This window comes from Genypterus blacodes, unplaced genomic scaffold (assembly GCF_046128005.1).
Source record: "Genypterus blacodes isolate CSIRO-AG114 ecotype Tasmania unplaced genomic scaffold, CSIRO-AGI_Gbla_v1 ptg000030l_1, whole genome shotgun sequence".
In the NCBI taxonomy this organism is placed as follows: Eukaryota; Metazoa; Chordata; class Actinopteri; order Ophidiiformes; family Ophidiidae; genus Genypterus; species Genypterus blacodes.
The window spans coordinates 3849254-3869604 of record NW_027466843.1 but is presented as its reverse complement, the minus strand read 5'-3'; the positions used below and the strand labels follow the sequence as shown (position 1 = coordinate 3869604).

The 20351-nt window shown below is 43.6% G+C and overlaps 3 protein-coding genes across 3 annotated transcripts in view; 2 read left to right on the top strand and 1 right to left on the bottom strand.

Moving 5' to 3' along the window:
* dgke (diacylglycerol kinase, epsilon) overlaps positions 1-20351 on the bottom strand; it is a 181387-nt gene that overhangs the window by 49345 nt on the left and 111691 nt on the right. The gene's annotated exons all lie outside the window — the stretch shown is intronic.
* rasal3 (RAS protein activator like 3) overlaps positions 1-20351 on the top strand; it is a 225203-nt gene that overhangs the window by 112975 nt on the left and 91877 nt on the right. The gene's annotated exons all lie outside the window — the stretch shown is intronic.
* LOC142994640 (neuronal pentraxin-1-like) lies at positions 6582-10164 on the top strand. The gene is made up of 5 exons (XM_076145430.1): positions 6582-7001; positions 7414-7621; positions 8399-8640; positions 9038-9217; positions 9943-10164. The coding sequence occupies exons 1-5, from the start codon at positions 6582-6584 to the stop codon at positions 10162-10164; spliced, it is 1272 nt and encodes a 423-aa protein (XP_076001545.1).

The window sequence follows — 20351 nt, the reverse complement described above, 5'->3', positions numbered from 1 at the left end:
TATGTCGATCTCTTAGTATAGATGATGCAGACATTGTAAATATGTCATCAAAGCAAATTGAAATGATCATGACAGTTGGTAGTGAAGTGTGTGGATGATTTGTCAATTCTCTCATTTCATTCTGATGTATACCGTCTTCCTCTGAAATCTTCACCACAACGATTTCTCTAAATCCATCTACAGCTGAGACATACAGTACATGATGACAGATGGGACTGTGACACGAGCCATGGACCTGACTGTCAAGAGTGGGGAATTGCAGGATGGGAACTGGGTCGCCATTTAGCAGACAGTAAGATTCCTTTAATTATCCCGAGCAAGAAGAGATAATGTTTTTGGTCCCATTTGTCCCATTGTCCCTTTCAGTCTCATTAGCTGTGATGTCAGCCTCCATAACACTGACGTGCAGTGATGGAGGCTGTTAGTTTCCTCAGCTCCACGAAATAGATCATTTCTTCAGGCCTTTTCATCTCTTACTTAACAGGATGTATTTCTTCAGATTTTAAATTCAATTTGGTGTCACTGGAACTGAGGAAGAATGCCATTTTCTGTTGCAGATAGTGTGAATTGCTCGAGTAATCATTTTTCCAACTCTTCTTATATAAACCTACCAAATGTGAGACACCTAAAATTGGATTCTGTTCTGTTCAATTAATTTAATTTTTAATTTCTTTTAAACTTTAATGCCTTTTAAGGACTTATTTGTAGGTGTGCCAAAACTCCTGAATGCATTGCTCAATTGCAAACACATTTCTGAGTGATCCTGCTAAATTTAATTTGGCCTATAGGTAGCGCTAAATGCACATGATCAGTTTCATTTCATTCATATTTTACTAAAACCTCATATTTCCAGCTTTTATCTATTTAACAACCTGGCTGCCATCATCCTATCAGAGTGGTTGCCAATGTGTATTTGTATGCAGATCAGGATACAGATGCAGATTAAAAGCATCACCTGAAACAGCTTTAGAGTGTTTTTCAGCCTTGGAAGGATAAATCACACTCAAAGAAGAACAGGTGTTGAGGTTTTGTTTTTGTATTCACTTGCCAAGAAAAACAATGTGTTGATAAAACATTTCTTCACCTCTGTCTTCACTGAGCTAGCTTCACTTCAGTCAACATTGAATCTCTTTTGGGAGGGATAACCCTCCACAAAGACGAGCTGCGGCAGAGACATTTGTATTTTACAAGGGGAGGCTTCGGTCACTTCACATAATGGAGACAAGAAGTGCTGAGTGCTCCCACTCCCTATTACTCACTTCCACTATGGACCCTTCTGGTTTACAGGGTTTCATCTTCCCAACATTATTAAGTCCTAAAACACACCTGCTCCCCCAGTGCAGTGGCCTTGCAGTGTCACTAAACAGTAAGTGCTTCAGTTTGTCTTTAAGACCACGAGCTCTGTGGGAACTGTTGCTCTAATATGGCACTTTATTGAATTTCAGAAAGCTTCTGTAAGATTCTGCTTAGATAGTGCTGGAGTTCACCTCAAAACAGTTAAGAGTATTTATGTATCTATAGCAACACAAGCACAAACAGTGACATATTCATTGGGAGGGAAGAGGTGACCTTAGTGCACTTAAAAGCAAAATGCAGCAAGTTTCAATAATGTTAACAAGCCTGGTTCACAATCTAAGGTTATGATGCGGACATAAAAGCACTTTTTATTTTTTATTAAATCCATTCGGTGGAATAAAATGCAAATCTAAACCCTGTTCAGTTGCCTGTGGACATAAACAGAGAATTAATGAGATCAAAGCCATCGGGACTACCTGTGTTAATCTAAGTAAAAGGTCTTGCAGAATAAATGACAGAATCGGTTTATGCTCATTTGTAACAATTTACTGTGTTAAAATGTAACATACTGTGTCATACCATCGCGGGTATTTACAGTAAAACTCCCTGATAGAAGCCATGTTGTATTTCACAGGCTATGGAAGGAGCCGCTCGCTCTCCGTCCCCTGCTGAAGAAGCCCGGCTTTGGCTATGAAACCAGGCTGATTACGTCTAGATACTCGTCACAGTCCACTCTTCATCAACATCTACCTCTCAGACATTCATATATTTCCTCCGAATATAGGTAATTTAAATTGAAGCTGAGAGGCAGTGAATTTGGAGATGTTTTTGTTTTGTTCTGTTTCTCTGGGAATGGTCACCACATGGATCCATTGTAACAGACTGTGGCAGAATAAAGCTGCTGTTATCTCCTCAACATATTAGAAATATACTGCACACACTTTTTTAGCGCTACAAGGAGAGACTGAGAAATTACATGTTTGATGGTGTTATGGTACAAATAGTTGAAATATCAATCAGCGTGACTCACCTGTGTATTCTCACCCACCCACACAGGAAACGCAAGCATATTTAGCACTTCAAACATCTCAGGCTGGTGCTATAAACTGTTATCCCTGAATATAAATAGCTTAAGATCTACACATTTCAAACAGGCCGACTGGTAGAGAATTATCATTACAGTTAGTCCGCTTTTTCTAAATTAAATCTTTCTTCTGGACACTTTTTGGCCACAAACTTGTTGAGACAAAGGCCTAATGGGGCAAAATGTTGTTCTTGGATGGAGCCCAACAAAGCCAACACAAACGGCTTGATGAACAGCGCTGTCATAGCAAAAGCGTTAATGTGCAGGCTTAGGAGAATTATGATGAGGTTAACTTAGCGCCTGTGGAACACAAAATGCCAATGGTATTTGTTTATGTCCTTTTTGGTTTTAATGAGGGGGAATAAGTTAGTGAATGTCTCTGTGGTGTGGCTGGACTTCAATAAAGCAAAGGCCTGCTCCTGTGGGATGAGTTGAGAGCAACTCATTGTAGAGTTGAAGGTCACGATCAAAGAACTCATACCTACAGTATGAGTCATGTTCATACGTAGACATCTAGGGCTCAATACACAGCTGTTTCCAAGGTACAAACTGCTAAGGCATATGTGTGTGACTGCATGTGAAATATCATGAAATGGGAACGTTTAAACTCTCACAGATAGATTGTTAACATTTGAACCTTTTGTTATTGTGAGGAGACAACAGGAACAATGATCAGCGTAGTCTTTGTTAGCAGCAGCAGATACCGTCACAGAGGTGGACAGCCATAGACAAAGGCGGGTAGCAACAAGACAACAAAGACAACAAGGACATGTCAGGTGCAGACGCCACAAAAGGGTTCAGAGGAAAAGTACTGAGACGAAACAACAAACCGTGTCTACATCTGCATGCTGGGGCGGTGTTCAGCTCTAACTCTGTGCCAGTGTCAGTTATAGTGCATCATAGGGAAAATGATTACATTCTGGTTCAAATCTCATAGAAAGCCACGCAATTATTGTTGAGTTATTTCACTTTGGATCGAAATGTTGGACCAAGTGACTTCCATCAGATCACGACCCCTTAATATGTATAAACTTTGGACATGGTAGATAAGGTGGTTCTTCCGTGATCTTCCGTATTGGCTACAGACTTCCCGCCTCTAGGTCAGAATACAGGTAAGAAAGAAAAACACCGCCTGCTTTCTGCACAGCTCCACCTCTGTTACCGTTACACAAAGAATCACACTGACAAGTGATCTAGAAATTGATATTAGAAATATTAGCAGTATACTACAACCATTTGGACTTTCTTGTTGTTTTTATGCTGCACTATCAGTATTTTAGCCCCCCCTTCCGCTATTGCAGATGCTGGATAAATAAGCAAGCGGCTTGCTGCCAGTGTGTGAAATGGTGCTTATCTATCTCTGCCATTAGAGAGTGGATTCTATTATAAAGCTTTGCATTATTCAGTGAGCCTGAGAGACTGATCATTATGGATTGCAGTTCTTTTCAACACAGCCCCTGGAGTCCAGCTCGGCCCGTTGGCTGCATAGAACGCCATCTGACCTTGTGCTATGAACACTGGAGTGAAAGGAGGAAAGGTTCATCGCACAAAAACAGGTGTATTCCTCACCAAACTCTTAAGAAACAATCGAAATTTGGACTGAAAATCTCCCAGCAGAGTTTCTTATTCAGGAAAGTGTGAAAGCTTTGTTGAGGAAGTCTATCTTACCATTATGCCTGAAAGACTGCTACAAGTCTTTACTGAGAATAAATGTGATTATTTGCACTCTGGGCAGTCTAGTAAAAGTCTGATTGACAGTTAATGCAATTTTTGTCAGTGTAATAGCGGAGTAAGTGGCAGACACATGGTGTGAACGAGAGTAAACATGGTTGAACATATGGTGCTGCAGCATTTTTTATATGCGTAGCATAGGAGAAGAATATTGAGTAGATATCTACAGCAAGCTGCTGAGGCTTTACAGAAACCTTACTGTAAAGGAGGTGGTAAGGATCCTCGTGCACCACAGTTTAATCATTTATAATAATATATAAGCATTGAAAAACTATGCAATTTGCTCCCATATGGAAAACAAACAAGCACTGCAAAGCTGGTCTGCTGCTGCATGACGATAATGAAGCATTACTTGTTGATCTGTAGTCATTTAGACTGTGTGCCCTAATGGCAAATATTGCCTGGCCTTAATGTGCATGTGCTGAGCAAGGAGATTTCTTTACATGCTTGTCTCAGGCCCCAGCAATTAGACTCTGCCGTTAACCATTTGTTATTTCTGCCTTTTCTCGCCTTCAGCTTGGCACCTTGCTGATTACAACACGCTCGATCAATAATTAAACAAATTAAAGTGGACCAGCAGGTCAATTTTCATCGCACCTTAGCCAGTGGCTGCTACCACGTCACATGTACAGAGAGAAAACCTCAACGGACACAATTACAGGACTGATAAAAATGTTTGTCTGACACATTAGTCTCTCAGGTTCTGCTTGATGCAACATGGTGCAAAGTGGCAGACAGCTGCCCTGATCTGATAACAGGGAGGAAAAGTCGCCTCTCTGTGTAGTCTGATGGACATTTTAACACCAAACCTACTCAGATGATGACAACTCGGTGACAACCTTCCAGAGCAATATCGCAGGTGACTGAGAGAACACTGTTGAAGCAGATTCCTCAGCTGCTTCCTCGACTATCCCCATACAGATTCATGCGCAGTATATAAAATAATACAATATGCACATAAATGCAAGTGCAATCGAGCTTTGAGACCTGAGCCATCCAGCACAGTGAGAACAGACGTCTGAGTTCAGAACAGAGTAACCAGATTAACTTTCCTGGTGGGTTTGATCATATCTGCATATCTAAATTATACATAAAGAGTATAAAAGCTTCAATATATGCAGGTTAAGTTTGAAAATGTGTGTGCATGGAATCTTTATGGAGGTTCTCAGTTCACTGCATTTCAATCGGGAAAGTTTGCACATTTTACATAAGTATGTTTCATGTGGAGCGGGCAAACTCAAAAATAATGATCTTAATATTGTTTGTTGGTCCCAGACCTTCACTGCCTGCAATACATAATGGAGCAACCACAGAGAAAGAAAGAAAGAAAGAAAGAAAGAAAGAAAGAAAGAAAGAAAGAAAGAAAGAAAGAAAGAAAGAAAGAAAGGTGCACAAACACATTGGGAAATGTTTGAATGATGACGCCTGGTTGCAATCTCAGTTTACGCAAAGCCACTGTGAGGCCCCTCTATACTGCAGTTGTGTGGGTGTGTATGCGTGTGCATGTGTGTGTCTATGGCGAGCCCACCGTTGATCTTTCAGCATGATTTTGGAGCTCTCACCCAGCTGGGTATGTAGTTAATATTAATATGAGAGCTGGAGGGGTTGTTACATAACCGCCTGTTGAATTATTCGCAAACATTTCTTTTCTTTTTTTTTTTAGCGCCTCTGCCTTGTAGTGGTGAGGTTCAGCACACACACACACACACACACACACACACACACACACACACACAGAAAGAGAGAGAGAGAGGGAGAGGGAGAGGGAGAGGGAGAGAGAGAGAGATACCCCAGCGTGAGACAGGGAAGCTGCTCTCTCTTTCTCTCTCTCTCTCTTCCCACTCCTCAGCAAGAAAGGGGCGTGTCTTTGATTTAAGATGGACTAACTAAATCCGAGGCAGAAGCTGTAACCCAATAAATCAAAGCTCCTGTTAGGCTGTCACATCAATGTAACTGTACAGTGTATGCTGGTGATAACACCGACACTATGTCAGTAAATGCTTTTTAAAATATCATCGTCACACGCCATTGTTCATGGTGACCACTTCTGTGCTATACCTCAGTCAAATGTCATAAGTAATAAAATAAAACCAGCAAAAACCCAAAGAAGAAGCTGCAACCACATGCCGTCTCTTTTTTTTTAGCTGATTTACACAATAAAGAAAATGAATCGATTATCGAAAAGATGATTATCCCAATCATCAATTATCTTTCAGCACTAACTCACTCACACGCCGTCCCTTCTCCGGATGTGTGAGAAACAGTCGGCGCGACCTTAAATGAGGGGCTGCGCTGTGTAGGTAAAGCAGAGCCCCGCTGCCTCCTCCAGTGATGCGGTGGATCTGTACGCTATAAAAGCTGGAGTGAACACAGGAGCGCTTCAGCTTTCGGTGGACAGCTCCGTGGTGCTGAAACCTGAGACTAACACACACAGACCCACACTCTCACACCGCGGTCCACGCCAGGAACCATGGAGGGATTCTCCTGGAAACTTTGGTTACTTTCTTGCCTGCTAGTTGCGCAGAGCTCCGCGCAAGACTTCGGACAGACGCAGTTTATTTGCACGTCGGTGCCCAAGGATATGGACCTGTGCACGGCTTCGATGCAGAACAGCGGGCCGGCGGAGGACCTGAAGACCACGGTCATGCAGCTGCGGGAAACCGTGCTGCAGCAAAAGGAGACCATAATGAACCAAAAGGAGACAATCAGGGAACTAACCTCCAAGTTGAGCCGTTGCGAGAGCCAGAGCCTCCCGGCGGCGGCGGGTCCCGGCGGGAGGCGGCCGGGGGGGAAGAACACGATGGGGGATGTATCTCGGGGAACCACGGACACTCTGGCTCAGCTGGGACAGACTTTACAGACCCTCAAACAAAGACTCGAGAATCTAGAGGTAGGCAAGCAGGAGGGAAGTGTGTGTGTGTGTGTATCATCCGGGTCAAACACACTCTCGATGTGCGCAAAGTTAATTCAATTAGGTTTCAGTTGTTGTTTTGTAAATTAGATTGGAGGTTAAGCCTCTAAGCTGCTGCGGTATTACTCTGCGTGTGTGTGTGTGTGTGTGTGTGTGTGTGTGTGTGTGTGTGTGTGTGTGTTAGGAGCTACATGTGTTTACTACACTTTGTCAGCAGTGGGAGATAATCATTATTTGAAGCCAATCTGGGCAGGAGAGTTGCCGTGTATTGAAGTTATGACGCACAACATAAACAGCACAAGACCGCAGGTTCCAAACTCGCAAATGAGATCTCTTCTCTCTAGAACTCTCTTCTTTAACATCCCTCTCTGTCCCCTTGTGTCCGATGCAGCAATACAGCCGAGGAAATAATACCGTGCAGGCCAACAGTCTGAAAGATCTGCTGCAAAACAAGATAGATGATATGGAGAAGCAGGTGCTGTCCCGGGTCAACACGTTAGAAGAGACCAAGCCGGGAGTGAGGAATGACACCGAGCAGCGGAACAGAGTGGAGACCACGCTGACCTCTCTGCACCACCGGATCACAGACCTGGAGAAAGGTGCGTCAAAAGCGGGCTGAAGCTGGGCAGGTCGGCCGACTTCCCATGCAAGCTTTGGTCCAATGTGTGATCACCTTTACAGGGGAGGGCGCCTGTGAGGGTCTGGGTGTCTAAGTGTGTCTCCTCCGCTGTAACCTCTAAAATCATCCAACCACCGATTAGACAAACCACACATCTTCAGTTGGTGCACGAATCCCGCACTCGCACGGTTTCAATGCCGCAACCATCACGTTGCGCACAGACCTTGCGAGGGAGGAGGAGAGAGCTGCATTGCTTTGCATATCTCAGTACTTGTTTACACTTTTGCGTCACTGACTTTACATGTTGTCCGTCATTTGTCCCGTGTGGCATTTTGTAGAGGTCTGACTGAGACACTTTGCGGGGCGATGCTGCGCACAGACTGGCGCGTTTTAGAGCGTTTATTCAGGGGCCGAGGCGTGTTTGTGCGTGACTGCGCGCCTGTATGTGCAAGAGAGGCAATAGAGGGCAGAGTGAGAGCCTTCCTACACACTGACGCGTGTGTAGCAATGAAAAACGTGTAATTGTGTAAGTTAATGAGTGATATAATATTAAAACGCTTTAGGAATCACCAGCAAGGACATAAATGCAGGATTTTAAGCACAATAACAGCCTTTTTTTTTTATTATTATTCCCCTGAAAATGTTTGTTTTCTATGTAGATCATTTATGTGTGTGTGATTATATTAGAAGAAAACAAAACACAGTAAAAGAATAATGCAAACACCTGAATCTGACAGATGACTGAAATCCTTCACAGGCAAAGACAGCAGGCCAACAGATAAGTTCCAGCTGACGTTTCCCCTGAGAACCAACTACATGTACGCCAAAGCCAAGCGGAGCCTCCCGGAGATGTACTCCTTCACCGTGTGTCTGTGGATCAAGTCCAGCGCCTCGCCTGGGGTGGGAACTCCCTTCTCCTACGCCGTGTCCGGTCAGGCCAACGAGCTGGTGCTGATTGAGTGGGGAAACAACCCAATGGAGATCCTCATCAATGACAAGGTAATAGCAGAAAGACAGATGCATGTTATGTTGTTTGTTTATGATTCATATTTAGCATTTACACTATGGTACGTTCCTTCAAAGTAACTTGAAGTTGGTGCAACAGTGGAAATGAGTTGTTGTGACACTGATGGCCAGTAGTGGGCAGTGGTTGGCTGAGTCACAGTAAGCTAAAACTGTTTGTATGACAAAGAGACAATCAATCGAGCAGGACAGGGAATTAATGCTAAGACGAGCAAGAGAACGTCTGTTTTTAGAGATATGGGAGAGGGGGAGTGACTCAGGTGGAGGGGAGGAATGTCAAGAAGACACACGTCGTCACCCTGCAAAGTGAGATGGGGGCCGACTCAGGGTTCACTACACGTTAGTCATCGGTCTTGCAATGTCTCTGTTGAAGGTTGCGAAGTTGCCGTTCATTATCAACGACGGCAAATGGCATCACCTCTGCATCACGTGGACAACCCGTGATGGGATGTGGGAGGCCTTCCAGGACGGAGTAATGCGAGGGAACGGGGAAAATCTGGCACCGTACCATCCCATCAAACCACACGGAGTGCTGGTTCTGGGACAAGAGCAGGTGAGAAAGTGTGGATATTCATTCTGTCTCGCTGCAGAACACTGAGTGCAGCGGCTGTGATTTAATCCCTACATATTTAGAAAACACGTCCGAGCCAGGGGTGAATTTCATTTCGGAAATAACAGAGAGGGATTTTTTTTCTCAAAGCACAGATCAGAGGTATGATTATTAATGAATTTATGATTGTTTAGCCAGCCACTTCACTTCAGTTTCCAGTTATGCAAATGTGCTAATTATGGTGTAATTATGGTCTCATCTCATCATCAGAAGCCCCAGCAGTGTTCGATCCAAGTTGGCTCAAATTTGTATGAGAAACATTTGGTGGAAACAATGGTGAAACGTAAAAACCCTTGGATCCCCAACACTGACACTTTGAAATCAAATCAAGCCTGTACTGCAGGCTCGCAGAGATCCAGTCACAAAATTTGGGATTCAGTATCCTCACAGGGGTATCTGAAGGGACATGTTCTATAATTGCATTTATTCCCGTTCGAAATGCAATATGAAAAGTGTTTTTGCTTTAAAGTTTCATGAGAAAAGTATTCTCAGTCATTTGGGACAAAATCTACTGTGCATTCATTCCAGAATTCCTTACATAAATACATTTTGTAGCCCCTGATGTACCAACCTGTAACTCACTTTCAGCATATAATCTTTCATACACAGGCCTGTTAACCTTTGCATCTATATGCTGGTGTTTGACACTCTCCTGCCTTGTTCTACAGGACACTTTGGGAGGAGGCTTTGACGCCACACAAGCGTTTGTTGGCGAGTTAGCAAACTTGAACATCTGGGACAGGAAACTTTCCATCAGTGAGATCTACAACTTGGCAACCTGCAACAGCAAAGCACAAGCTGGCAACGTGTTCTCCTGGACGGAGACCAACATAGAAATATTTGGCGGAGCAACCAAATGGACCTTCGAGCCCTGTCGTTCACTCAACTGAACTGCATTTTCACCATTAAAGAAAGGCCTCTCTGTATTTCTGAGCTTTTGTCGTTCTAGTCTCCATTTGACGTTTGTTAGAGACTATTTGATCTTAACTTATTGGTAAGCTTAAATCTGGGATTTCTATCATTCTTAGATATTTATGTGCAAAACAAAACTTTTCACCTTGAGGGAAAAAAAATTATTCTAAATCATCTTGGAAACCTCGGTGAGAAAGTATTGGTATCTGTTTCTCTTCTTTTTGTTGGAGGTTGAGTTAAAAAGCACACTTAAGCTTTTCCGTTCTGCTTATTTTCGTCTTGGACCGGCAGCTGGCAATCTGCGCCTTATGTTGGACAATTCACAATCCGAGTGAGGAATTACATAACCGCTTCCTGCCCCTCGTCCCTTTGGAGAGTGGGAGATTACGCTGTCCGTCCAATTCTTGTCAGTGTTTGGCGCTGTGAAGTGATGTTTGACGCGGTACAGCCCCCTCTGAGCCCCACCAACACCCCCCCCATCCCCTCCCCCACCCCCTCCGGAACTTGCACTGTGACTGACGAAGAGAGAGCCAGGAGAAGAGGGTACGTTCAAGGACACTGCAAAGTCAGACTGTGGTACAAGTCATTTGTAATTGTTGTTCGCTTCAAGTGTTTCTGTAAGAATGTCGTTACTTGCCAACATTGCTACAAAGCCTGGGTGCCTTGGGCTGGTACAAATATTCAGCACATTCAGTATGTTTTCAGTTGCATATTAAATGTATTGGTTTATGTTTTTCTCTGAGCTGGGTTGAGTTTGTTGTTTCTCTGGTAAATGTAATTTAATTACAGTTTGTTATCTGACATGATGTGTTTTTGGCAGGTGTTTGTACTACTCTGTATTAGGAATGTTACAGTATCTGTATAGTAACAGCATGAATGAGAGAGTGCTGTGAAAGCATTGTTGAAATCTGCTTTACTATCTTCTCTGGGTCTGGGTTTTCTACTGTATTGTTATATGCTCCAAGCATGGCAAAACTGAGAGATGAAGAATTTAATTTTTGTAATAAAATTGTGATACTTGATGTCAGAGTGTGTTGCTGACTTTAGTGTGTGTGTGTGTGTGTGTGTGTGTGTGTGTGTGCATCAAAGGGTGCGATGAAAGGGAGGGGAAGCGATGCAGAGAGAGTGGGTGCAGAAAAGAGAATTGCTGATCAGATGTAAGATTTTTTTTTAACCACGTCAAACAGAAGAGAGAGGGAGGTAACTGCAGGATAAGCAAAATCACTGAAAGTCAAAGTCACTGAAGGTCAGGGGAGGGGGCGTGTGTGTGTGTGTGTGTGTGCCTGTGTGTGTTTGGGTGTGTGGGCAGTGACTTCTTCTTTCTTTTTTGCTGACTGCAGAAGGTAACCCGTTTGTTGCTTTGTTGTTGTCGCTGCCGTGAGATGCAGCGGCTGCACTAAAGATGGAAAGACAGACTGTCGGCACAGAAAAGCGCCGAGTCACATCATCCTTTGAACGGCTCGGTTCAAGTGAACGCAACCTGAGCCAAACTTTCAGTGAAGCACTTTGAGCTCGACTACCTCAATCACTTCACTTAGACAGCTGTGGAAAGCAGCTAAGTACATTTACTCAAGGGTTGTACAATTTAAATGTACTTCACTTGAGTTTTTTCCATTTGTGAGTATGTGTGTGTGTGTGTGTGTGTGTGTGTGTGTGTGTATGTAAACACTAAATGCATTTTTCACAATACCTAGATTTAGAAAGAAAGATAGTCAGTCAGCTAGTCCCAAAATCCCCTTATTTTGTGGAGATCTCCAATTTTTCTAGTTCCAGTTTGGATATTTGTATTTATTTATCTGGCTTTCTTAGATTTTTTGACATTAACTATTATTTTCTTCAGTAGAGTAAATGTTCCAGTTAATTATTTGACTTTGACTTCAATAGAATTCAAAATGCAGCATGGTCACTTGAAACGGAGCATTACCACTTTAGAGAAAGGATTTGTGACCTTTGAAAGGTGAATAAAAAGTGGAGTTAGGTGTGTGTGATATTTTTCTGCCCTTTAGCCTTTGGGTGCTCTGGTCCATGTGATGTCTGAGTATTATAGCCATAAAGTATAACGTTGCATAAAGAGCCAGGGCTCCACTGTTGTCTTCTGCTTGCACTATGCTTGATACTTAAAGGGGAGAAGGTACTGTACATGCACTGGCGAGGAAACTCTTGTGTTATTTATGACATGGCATTTATGGTGTCTTATGTATCTGGGCTCATCATCGCTCAGACTATAAATAAATTCTGTGATCATAACAGGAGCATTAATAACGGAAATATTAATGGAGGAAGAGGAAGTTGGTGGTCTAGAGTCGGAAGTTTGACTAAAGCTCGATCCGGCAGTGAACTTGTTGCAGGTGGAGGAAGATCTTTGCCACCACTGATCTTTAATCTCCCACGATACACTGCATACAGCTGACGGGACAAGGCCAGTGAGAAGAAGGAAAAGTGATGAGTAAACAAAAGTTCACCGCAAATACCGTAGGGCCCACACGAGCCGAGCCGCAAAACGAATGATTTTGTCTTTCAGCCACATTGACAGATGGATTACAGAACACACCAGCAGGAGTGATTTTATTGGCCAATTACATTTTTAGAAAATAACAGGACTGCTTAAAGAAGACTTGGCCAAATGGCTGATACTGTGGGAGAAACATCCAACCACAATCGAGACGTTCCAGCAGGTCCGTCCACGCGAAAAGAGAACAAGAGGACATCTCCGTCCATGCTGAGGAGTCTTTACAGTGAGAGAGGACTGACCGTCTTCAGGTGTCAATTTCATGGAAATCTTTGGGGATCATTTTGTGCAACCAGCAGCAGGAGGCAGGGTGTGTGTGTGTGTGTGTGTGTGTGTGTGTGAGAGAGAGAGAGACTGTGAGAACCACATTACCTGTCAATGGGTGCACAGTCGTAATCCCGTCAGCTTACTCCACTCAGCTAATACCCGGAGAGAAGATGCTGCTGAGGTTCCATCACATAAGCACTCCTGTCGAAAGGACACATGCAGGAATCACAACAAGGTAACTTCAATCCTAGTGGCCTGAAGGATGACCTTTCACCTTCTAGTAAACAAGACAGAAAGATTCAAGCGTCCCATACATGAAATGATGACATTGCATGAAAGGCTTGGGGTTAAGCCCACATTTGGTGGCATTAAAAACCCATTACTGTGTAGCTGCTGCGTAAACACCTGACACAAGCACTAAGGAAGCCTGATGACTGCAGAACAGAGAATACAGAGATGTTTCTGAAGGGTTCTTAGGAGCTTTGGTCTGTATGCTTAAGTGCAGTGCATTACATAATGTGCCAGCAGTGCATGTATACTATATTCTAGGACGCCTGCTCACCTGGTAAACAGATACTTTGGTTTCTGCTGTAAATGAGGAGACGGGGCCCTACTTTACTTTGAAAGGCCTCCCCTTAATGTGGATCCTTCCTTCAAAAAGAAGCTTCAACTTTTTATAAATCAATATACATAAGCAAATATTTAGGTGTATAAACTTTGGATAATAACAATAACAATGGCTATGATTTGTTTTGTATGCAGTAATTAGAAATGATGCTTTAAAAAATAGCCACAAATCAGACTCAATGTTTTGGGCCACAAATTGAATCTCCTATATTAAACTAACCTTGTGACCAGTAGAACTGCGTGGCTACGATGAGCATAAACATCAACATCCATGATGCAGGTTGAAAACAGAGGATAGAACAGACATACAGCAGTTACACAACAGCTAAACAAACCTGTAATAATGCGCAACAATACAAACAGTGTTCACATTTACAGTTCCAAATCAGTGATTCATTAGAGGCTGATATCCAAGTAATTACACTCGTTTAAACCAGCTGAGCCACCGAGAGCTGAGTCACCGGAGACAAGATTCATAGTGCTGCATTATGTCAAAACTTTGGCATGTTTTTTTTTTTCATGTGCGGAGATGGAGTAGATAAAGAGATGACATCTCTGCTGACATCTCATTAATTCATAAGCGGTCCCCTGTGGCAGTGGCAAGAGAGAGGAATCACACCTCAGCTCAGAACTGCAGCTATTTTTCTTGTTAACATTGGTTTGGATTGCAATACCATGCAAAGAAGGTGTGTGTGTGTGTGTGTGTGTGTGTGTGTGTGTGTGTGTGTGTGTGTGTGTGTGTGTGTGTGTGTGTGTGTGTGTGTGTGTGTGTAGGGGGGGGCTGCCATGGTCTACATATACAAATAAATAATAAAAATAGGATCAACTGTGTTTTTCTCCAACTATCAGCCCACAGAGGCGTTCTGAGTAATAATGCCTTGCTTATTTCTGCCAGTGCAAGTAAGCTCTTTCATGTTGTGCAGGAAGCCTTGAGGTGGTCGAGGGGATTTGACTCACAGCTGATGCCTGTAAGAGGAGTGCTAGCATAGAGAGAGGGGTGGGGTGGGAGCGGGAGAAAAAGATGAAGCCTCATCTTCTCCCTTCACTGTCTGCTCTCTTCTCTCTGCTCTCTGCTCTCTCCTCTCGGATCATCTCCCATGCAGAGAAGCTCCCAGAGGCAGCGGGGAGGAGAACTTGTGGCATTTAATAATCAGCAGCAGCTTCCAGGAAGGCTGCAGGGAAAATAATGATGCTTCCCGAGCAGGCTGGGATCAAGATGGGATGTCGGCCGCACTAGGAGTTCCTTTATTCAGGGACTGTAGACCGCATACGTCATACATACTCCAGAAATGCAGGCTGCAATCTCAGCATGTGTAGAATTTATTAATGCAGATTGCGTAACTTTGAGAGAAGTTACAGATTACATAAGGATCTACTCTGTAAGCCTCTTTCAAACACTCTTCACCACAAGCAGCTAGTCTGCTTTGTACAATGACAATACTTCAACCACGTCTTACCTAAAATGAGCTTTGGTTGTCATTAATTAAAACAAGAATTCTTAATAGTTGCCTTGTGTGGTTGTACTGCATGTGAGATCTAGAAGTTCAGGTACAAAAACATCTTTTTCATTGAACTGATTGCGTTCATTTCTAACAACCCTCACCTCAAAATTCAGACAGAAGCTGAACATCTTTCCAAACTTTCCGTCGCATAATTTTCCATTCGCGTCCATTTTAACTTGTACATCCCAACAAGCGTGGGCAATCCTGACATCTCAGGCCGTTACATGAACTGTCGAAGCCTTTGAAGTGTGTGTTTGATCTGAAATCCTGCAGAGTTACAAGCCAAACTGTCCACAGATGGATGCTCACACTTCCGTGGGCTCTCAGGTTTGTGTCTCTGACAAGCTGGTCCCACGCGTTTCAACCCAGCTCAATGCTCATTTTCTTGCCGATACCCATGCGGTTTTTCAATTACGCAATTATTTTTTGGGCAAGGTTAAAGTGCTTAAAAGTAATAAGATATTGGTGAATGACTGGTTAAGCTTTAGTCCGTCCACATAGAAAAACCAAGCATGACTCATTGCTCTGCAGCTCCATATGATGTCTCACCACGCCATTTCCAGTCGGCTTTGATTTATTAATGTGCTGGCTGCCTCTTACCCCTCGCTGAATCCTCCATCAAATATGTATGGCTGATGCATGACAACAGGATGTCAAAGAGGAAGCGGGTTGGGAAGGTGAAGTGTCTCGATTCTTTAGGCTTGGCAAGGTGTGACCGCTGGGTACTCTGGCTCTGCGTTGTGTTGAAGGAGACAGACGGGGGAGCTCTGGCATTTTTTGGGAGAGGGGCCGTTGTTCATTTCTGACAAAAAAAACAAACAAAGAATCATAAACCATCCACGTAAAGTGACCGCCAACAAATAATAAGTAATGAAACAATCATAAATGAACATGGCAGATCACACAGCCAAGCCAGAAAGTGATGAAAAAGACAAAGTGGTTCAAACAAAACCCCACAACATTTTTCCTCATCAAAGAACTGTGTTTAATTCTTTATGGGTCTATGATTCCGTGCATGCACTTCCTTATGTGCCTTACTCCCCTATTTATGTGAAATTGGAACATTTTCGCTGTCAGGGAGCCAGCCAGCAGTGGTGAGTTATTGGTGATAAACAGAAAGTTTAGAAAGAAAGTAGAAAGCTGTTAGGGAGTGCAGTAGAATTTATTCTTATTAGAAATTTTTCATAAATTTGAATCTGGATCAGGGCCTGTGTTGCAGCATGATGGATCACAGCAAGACACTTTCTGGAGTGTGTGTGTGTGTGTGTGTGTGTGTGTGTGTGTGTGTGTGTGTGTGTGTGTGTGTGTGTGTGTGTGTGTGTGTGTGGTTTTTCTCTTACTGATGCATGATGTGTGCTGCTGGGATGGTCACCAGCAACCTCCCTGCACAGGGTGGTTGGGTGTAGTGAATGAGTGGATGGATGTTTGTAGATCTGCATCTCAATACACACTAGATGGATTTGTAAATTCAGGCCGGTGCAGTAATGAGTCGGAAAGAAAGTTGTGATAAACGTGTTAAAATAGAAGATTAACCTCTAACTAAACCAGTGTAATGTGTATTTCTCTCAATGTTACTCAGCATTCTGCATTTCCTTGTTTTCTACGCCTGCCTGTCTTGTTTTCTCTCTCCAATCTCAATGTTCTCTGCCATTCCACTTCTCTCTCCTTCCTCCATCATCTTTATTTCTATAACTGTGAATGGACCCCTCCCCCAGCCCACCCCACACACACACACGTGTCCACACTCCCATATTCACCACAACTTCTCACTCGTTGCCTTTCTCTCCCTCTCGCTCTCTCTCTCTCGCTCTGTCAGGTTCCATCCTCGCTCCATGCCTGCATTTCCCTCTCTTGGGAACCAGTTACAGCCCATATCTCAGAGAAACGGGCCAGCCAGTGATTTCCATAAAAGAAAAAAAGAAAGAAGCTGACACTGGCAATGCTGCACAGAGAAAACCAAGGAACAAAAAGGGTGTGGGGGTGAAGACAAGTAGGGGAGGAAGGGACGAGACGTGAAAGGGAAAGAAGCTAAATCACAGAAGACAAGAAAGAGAAAATGAGATACCGGGAGACGATCAGAGGGCCAGGAGGTTCAAGGCAAGCACTCGTGCCAAATATAGGTCCTGGATCTGTCTTTTACATTCACACTGACACCCATGGGTGGCTGGGGAAGTGTAGGGTGTACTCTAAACAGGATGATGTAACCCCCCAGAGGTTAGTGGGGGGGTGGGATCGCTTCAAGGTCGCTGATATGAGTACTAGTGTTCTCGCTTGAGTTCGCCGCCCTACTTGAGGGGATGTAACAGCCTTGCGTTGCATGGTTGTCCCTTGGGTTTGAAAGGCTCTAATGGCCGGGCTTTTCCTGTGATCTGGGGCCAACAGGAAGGATGAAGACGTACCGTCACACAGAGAGAGACGGCTCGAAGGGAGAGAGGAGAGATCTGTAAATAAAGCCACACAGAGGGGCAGATGAGGCAAACAGGAATGAACGTCTGTAGCCATGCCAGCGTCCCAGTGTGTCTGTAATGCTCACCCAAAAACACAACAGACCAGAACAAAGTTACTCATTTATTCATAACAACTGATGAATAGTTTGTACTTTGTTAGCCTCAACTGTAGATCATCAGTAACATAACATCCACTCTATACGCTGATTATTTGTCTGTAGTGATGTTAGGCTGTGTGCACACGGCCAGAATTCAAAGGATTTTGCCATTCTCAGAGGGAGCCATGCCGCAGATCCGACAGCCCATTATTCATACAGAGGGAAGGCGGGGCGGGCAAAAGCTAAGCTATCAGGCTAAGGGAGAGAGAGAGAAAGGGAGAGAGAGAGGTGGAAGAACTTCTATTTTCTTCTTTCACCCCTGAACACACACTGGACACACAGTGGTAGCCTACAACTAGAATCACAGCTGCTCAGTTGTTGTCCTGATTAGACAGAAAGTAGGTTCCATGCATGTTTTAGCCCACTTACTTTCAATACACACCTCAGTGACATTATGTGGTATCACTGGTAAGAGTGAGGCACGTCAGTCTCGACCAGACATTGCTGGACTCAGTGACATCATGGTCGTCCTGCTGGGCTTCTCTGACAGGCTGATCATAAAGCCTTTCACAGGTTGTGAAGGGTTAACATCCATTGGCTCATCCACCTTCTTTCCACTGGACTGCACTGGCAGTGTGAATGAAGGCATTGCAAGTCTTCTGGTGGACCTGCCAATGCCAGCTTTGTTTAGTTTTCTTTGGAGGCTCTGACATGCTCTTATGCAGCAAAAGTAGAAATAGCATTAAGTCTTTGTGTTTATTGGGCTCGTTAGCTGTTTTTATTCCCATTCAAGTGTGTTTTGTCTTAATCTAATTATTGCGTTCTTATTTGAGGACATGCTGCTGTTTTGGTTGAATGGTTTTCATGTGAATTATCTACCATCTCTGTTTCGGCTGGTTTGTTTCATTGTGTCGATGGGAAATTGAGTGGCTTTTAATTACAATAGGATAAATGTTGTGCTTGTGTATTTTAACTGGTTGTAACTTTGTTTATGTAGAGCCTTTGAAGTCGGCCATTGATCCAGAGGGCCTGACTGAGTGCGGCCTTCCTCCCCCTGCACCTGTTGGTGGTATTGATTTTGTATCTTTTTTGGTGTTTCCTTTGTTTTGCTGTGTGAGCGGTGTCCCAGCCCAACATTCAGAGCTCTGAAGTAGCAGCGACCTTCAATTGCATTTTAACTTTTGAGCTTTTAATTGCATTTTTACAATGTATTTGCTAAAAATGTCAATTGCTCATCTTAACTGAAATCTCCCTTTGAGCTTTTATTTTACATTTGTGGCCTCAGAGCCTTTGCTCAGTTTCAACAGTGACACGAGTCCTCCAGTGAACAATTACCAGTTTTGGTCACATAATAAATGATTTAGATCTTTATTTGCAGTGTTGGACCATTTGGTAATGAAACATTTATGTTGGCAAACGTTAAACTACTCTCCTGGTGGTGGAAGAGACTTTCTTCCATCGTTCCTTGACTTGAATACCGTAAAAGCTGAACATCTCGCTCTATTTTGGGGAACTACTCACCACTACTCATTTGTTAACAGTGTAAGTGCCGCTTCAGGTATTTCTACATTCATGAGGGATTTTATTCCAAAGCCTGACTGTGCTAGACGTCCTCCCTCCAAACTCACTAAATGTGTTATTTGGAACATCAGCGTCTGTTCCCACTTCAAATCAAGTCAACAGAGAAAGAAGGAAAGCCCGGGAGAGCTCTGCCAAAATGAAGACAAACACAAAATTAACTTTTTGGCAGAAATGTACTATTGCTGATATCAGGATTAAGTGAACAGCCCCACCATGTTCAGAGCAAGCAGCAGCAGCAGCATGGGCTGATTTCTGCGAAACATACTGTGGAAGACAGTGGCTACACATACGTTATTCCACGTCCCAACACTCTAAGCTGCCATTCCTAGGAAATACCATCACAGCCTTCCCACCCTCTCTCCCGTTCTCCTTCTCCCTCCCATCGCTCTATTCTGCCACCCGTCCACTCTCTCTCTTTCTGTGTCAGAACACCGCAATAGCAACATGAATAATTGAATGAGCCTGAATTGGGATTTAGATTTTTCTGTTGTGCGGTTGTGTCTGCTGCTGGTGCGGCCAGGCTCGGCTTTTTTTATGTTTTTTATTTAACAAAGACAAATAGACGCACAAATACCATCCTTGACCAGCCTGTCTTCATTGTAGCTTTTTTTGTTAAAGATGCATAAGTCTGATTACACTATGTAAAGCTGCTTCACAACTCAGTCGCAGTAGCCTGTGTGTTGTCTTTCTCTGGGGAATTGAGCAAAGGGAGAATATTTGGCCACAAACGTATCACAGGCATTCCCACTGCCTTCTGTGACATTGAACTGATCTTCCATGTGCTTTGTAATATCGTTGAGAGAGAGAGAGAGAGAGAGAGAGAGAGAGAGAGAGAGAGAGAGAGAGAGAGAGAGAGAGAGAGAGAGAGAGAGAGAGAGAGAGAGAGAGAGAGAGAGAGAGAGAGATGTTTGATATGAATATTCTGAAGTGAAATCTGTGCCGGATCCAATCAATCAGCCAGTTTTCCCAGTGGAGTTGTTTAGGGGGGAAAAAGAGAGGAAAAAGAAAACGGAGTGTGTGTGTGGCAGTATGGGGATGCGATGTCTGTGTGTGTGTGTGTGTGTGTGTGTGTGTGTGTGTTGTATGTATCAGAGAATTGAAGAGACATGAGTGCTGCAGTAAGAGGAGAAAGGG

Coding starts and splice junctions, on each gene's coding strand:
- LOC142994640 (XM_076145430.1), top strand. CDS start 6,582: ATGGAGGGATTCTCCTGGAAACTTTGGTTACTTTCTTGCCTGCTAGTT. Junction 8,641..9,037: donor AGATCCTCATCAATGACAAG/GTAATAGCAGAA, acceptor TCTCTGTTGAAG/GTTGCGAAGTTGCCGTTCAT. Junction 9,218..9,942: donor TGGTTCTGGGACAAGAGCAG/GTGAGAAAGTGT, acceptor CTTGTTCTACAG/GACACTTTGGGAGGAGGCTT.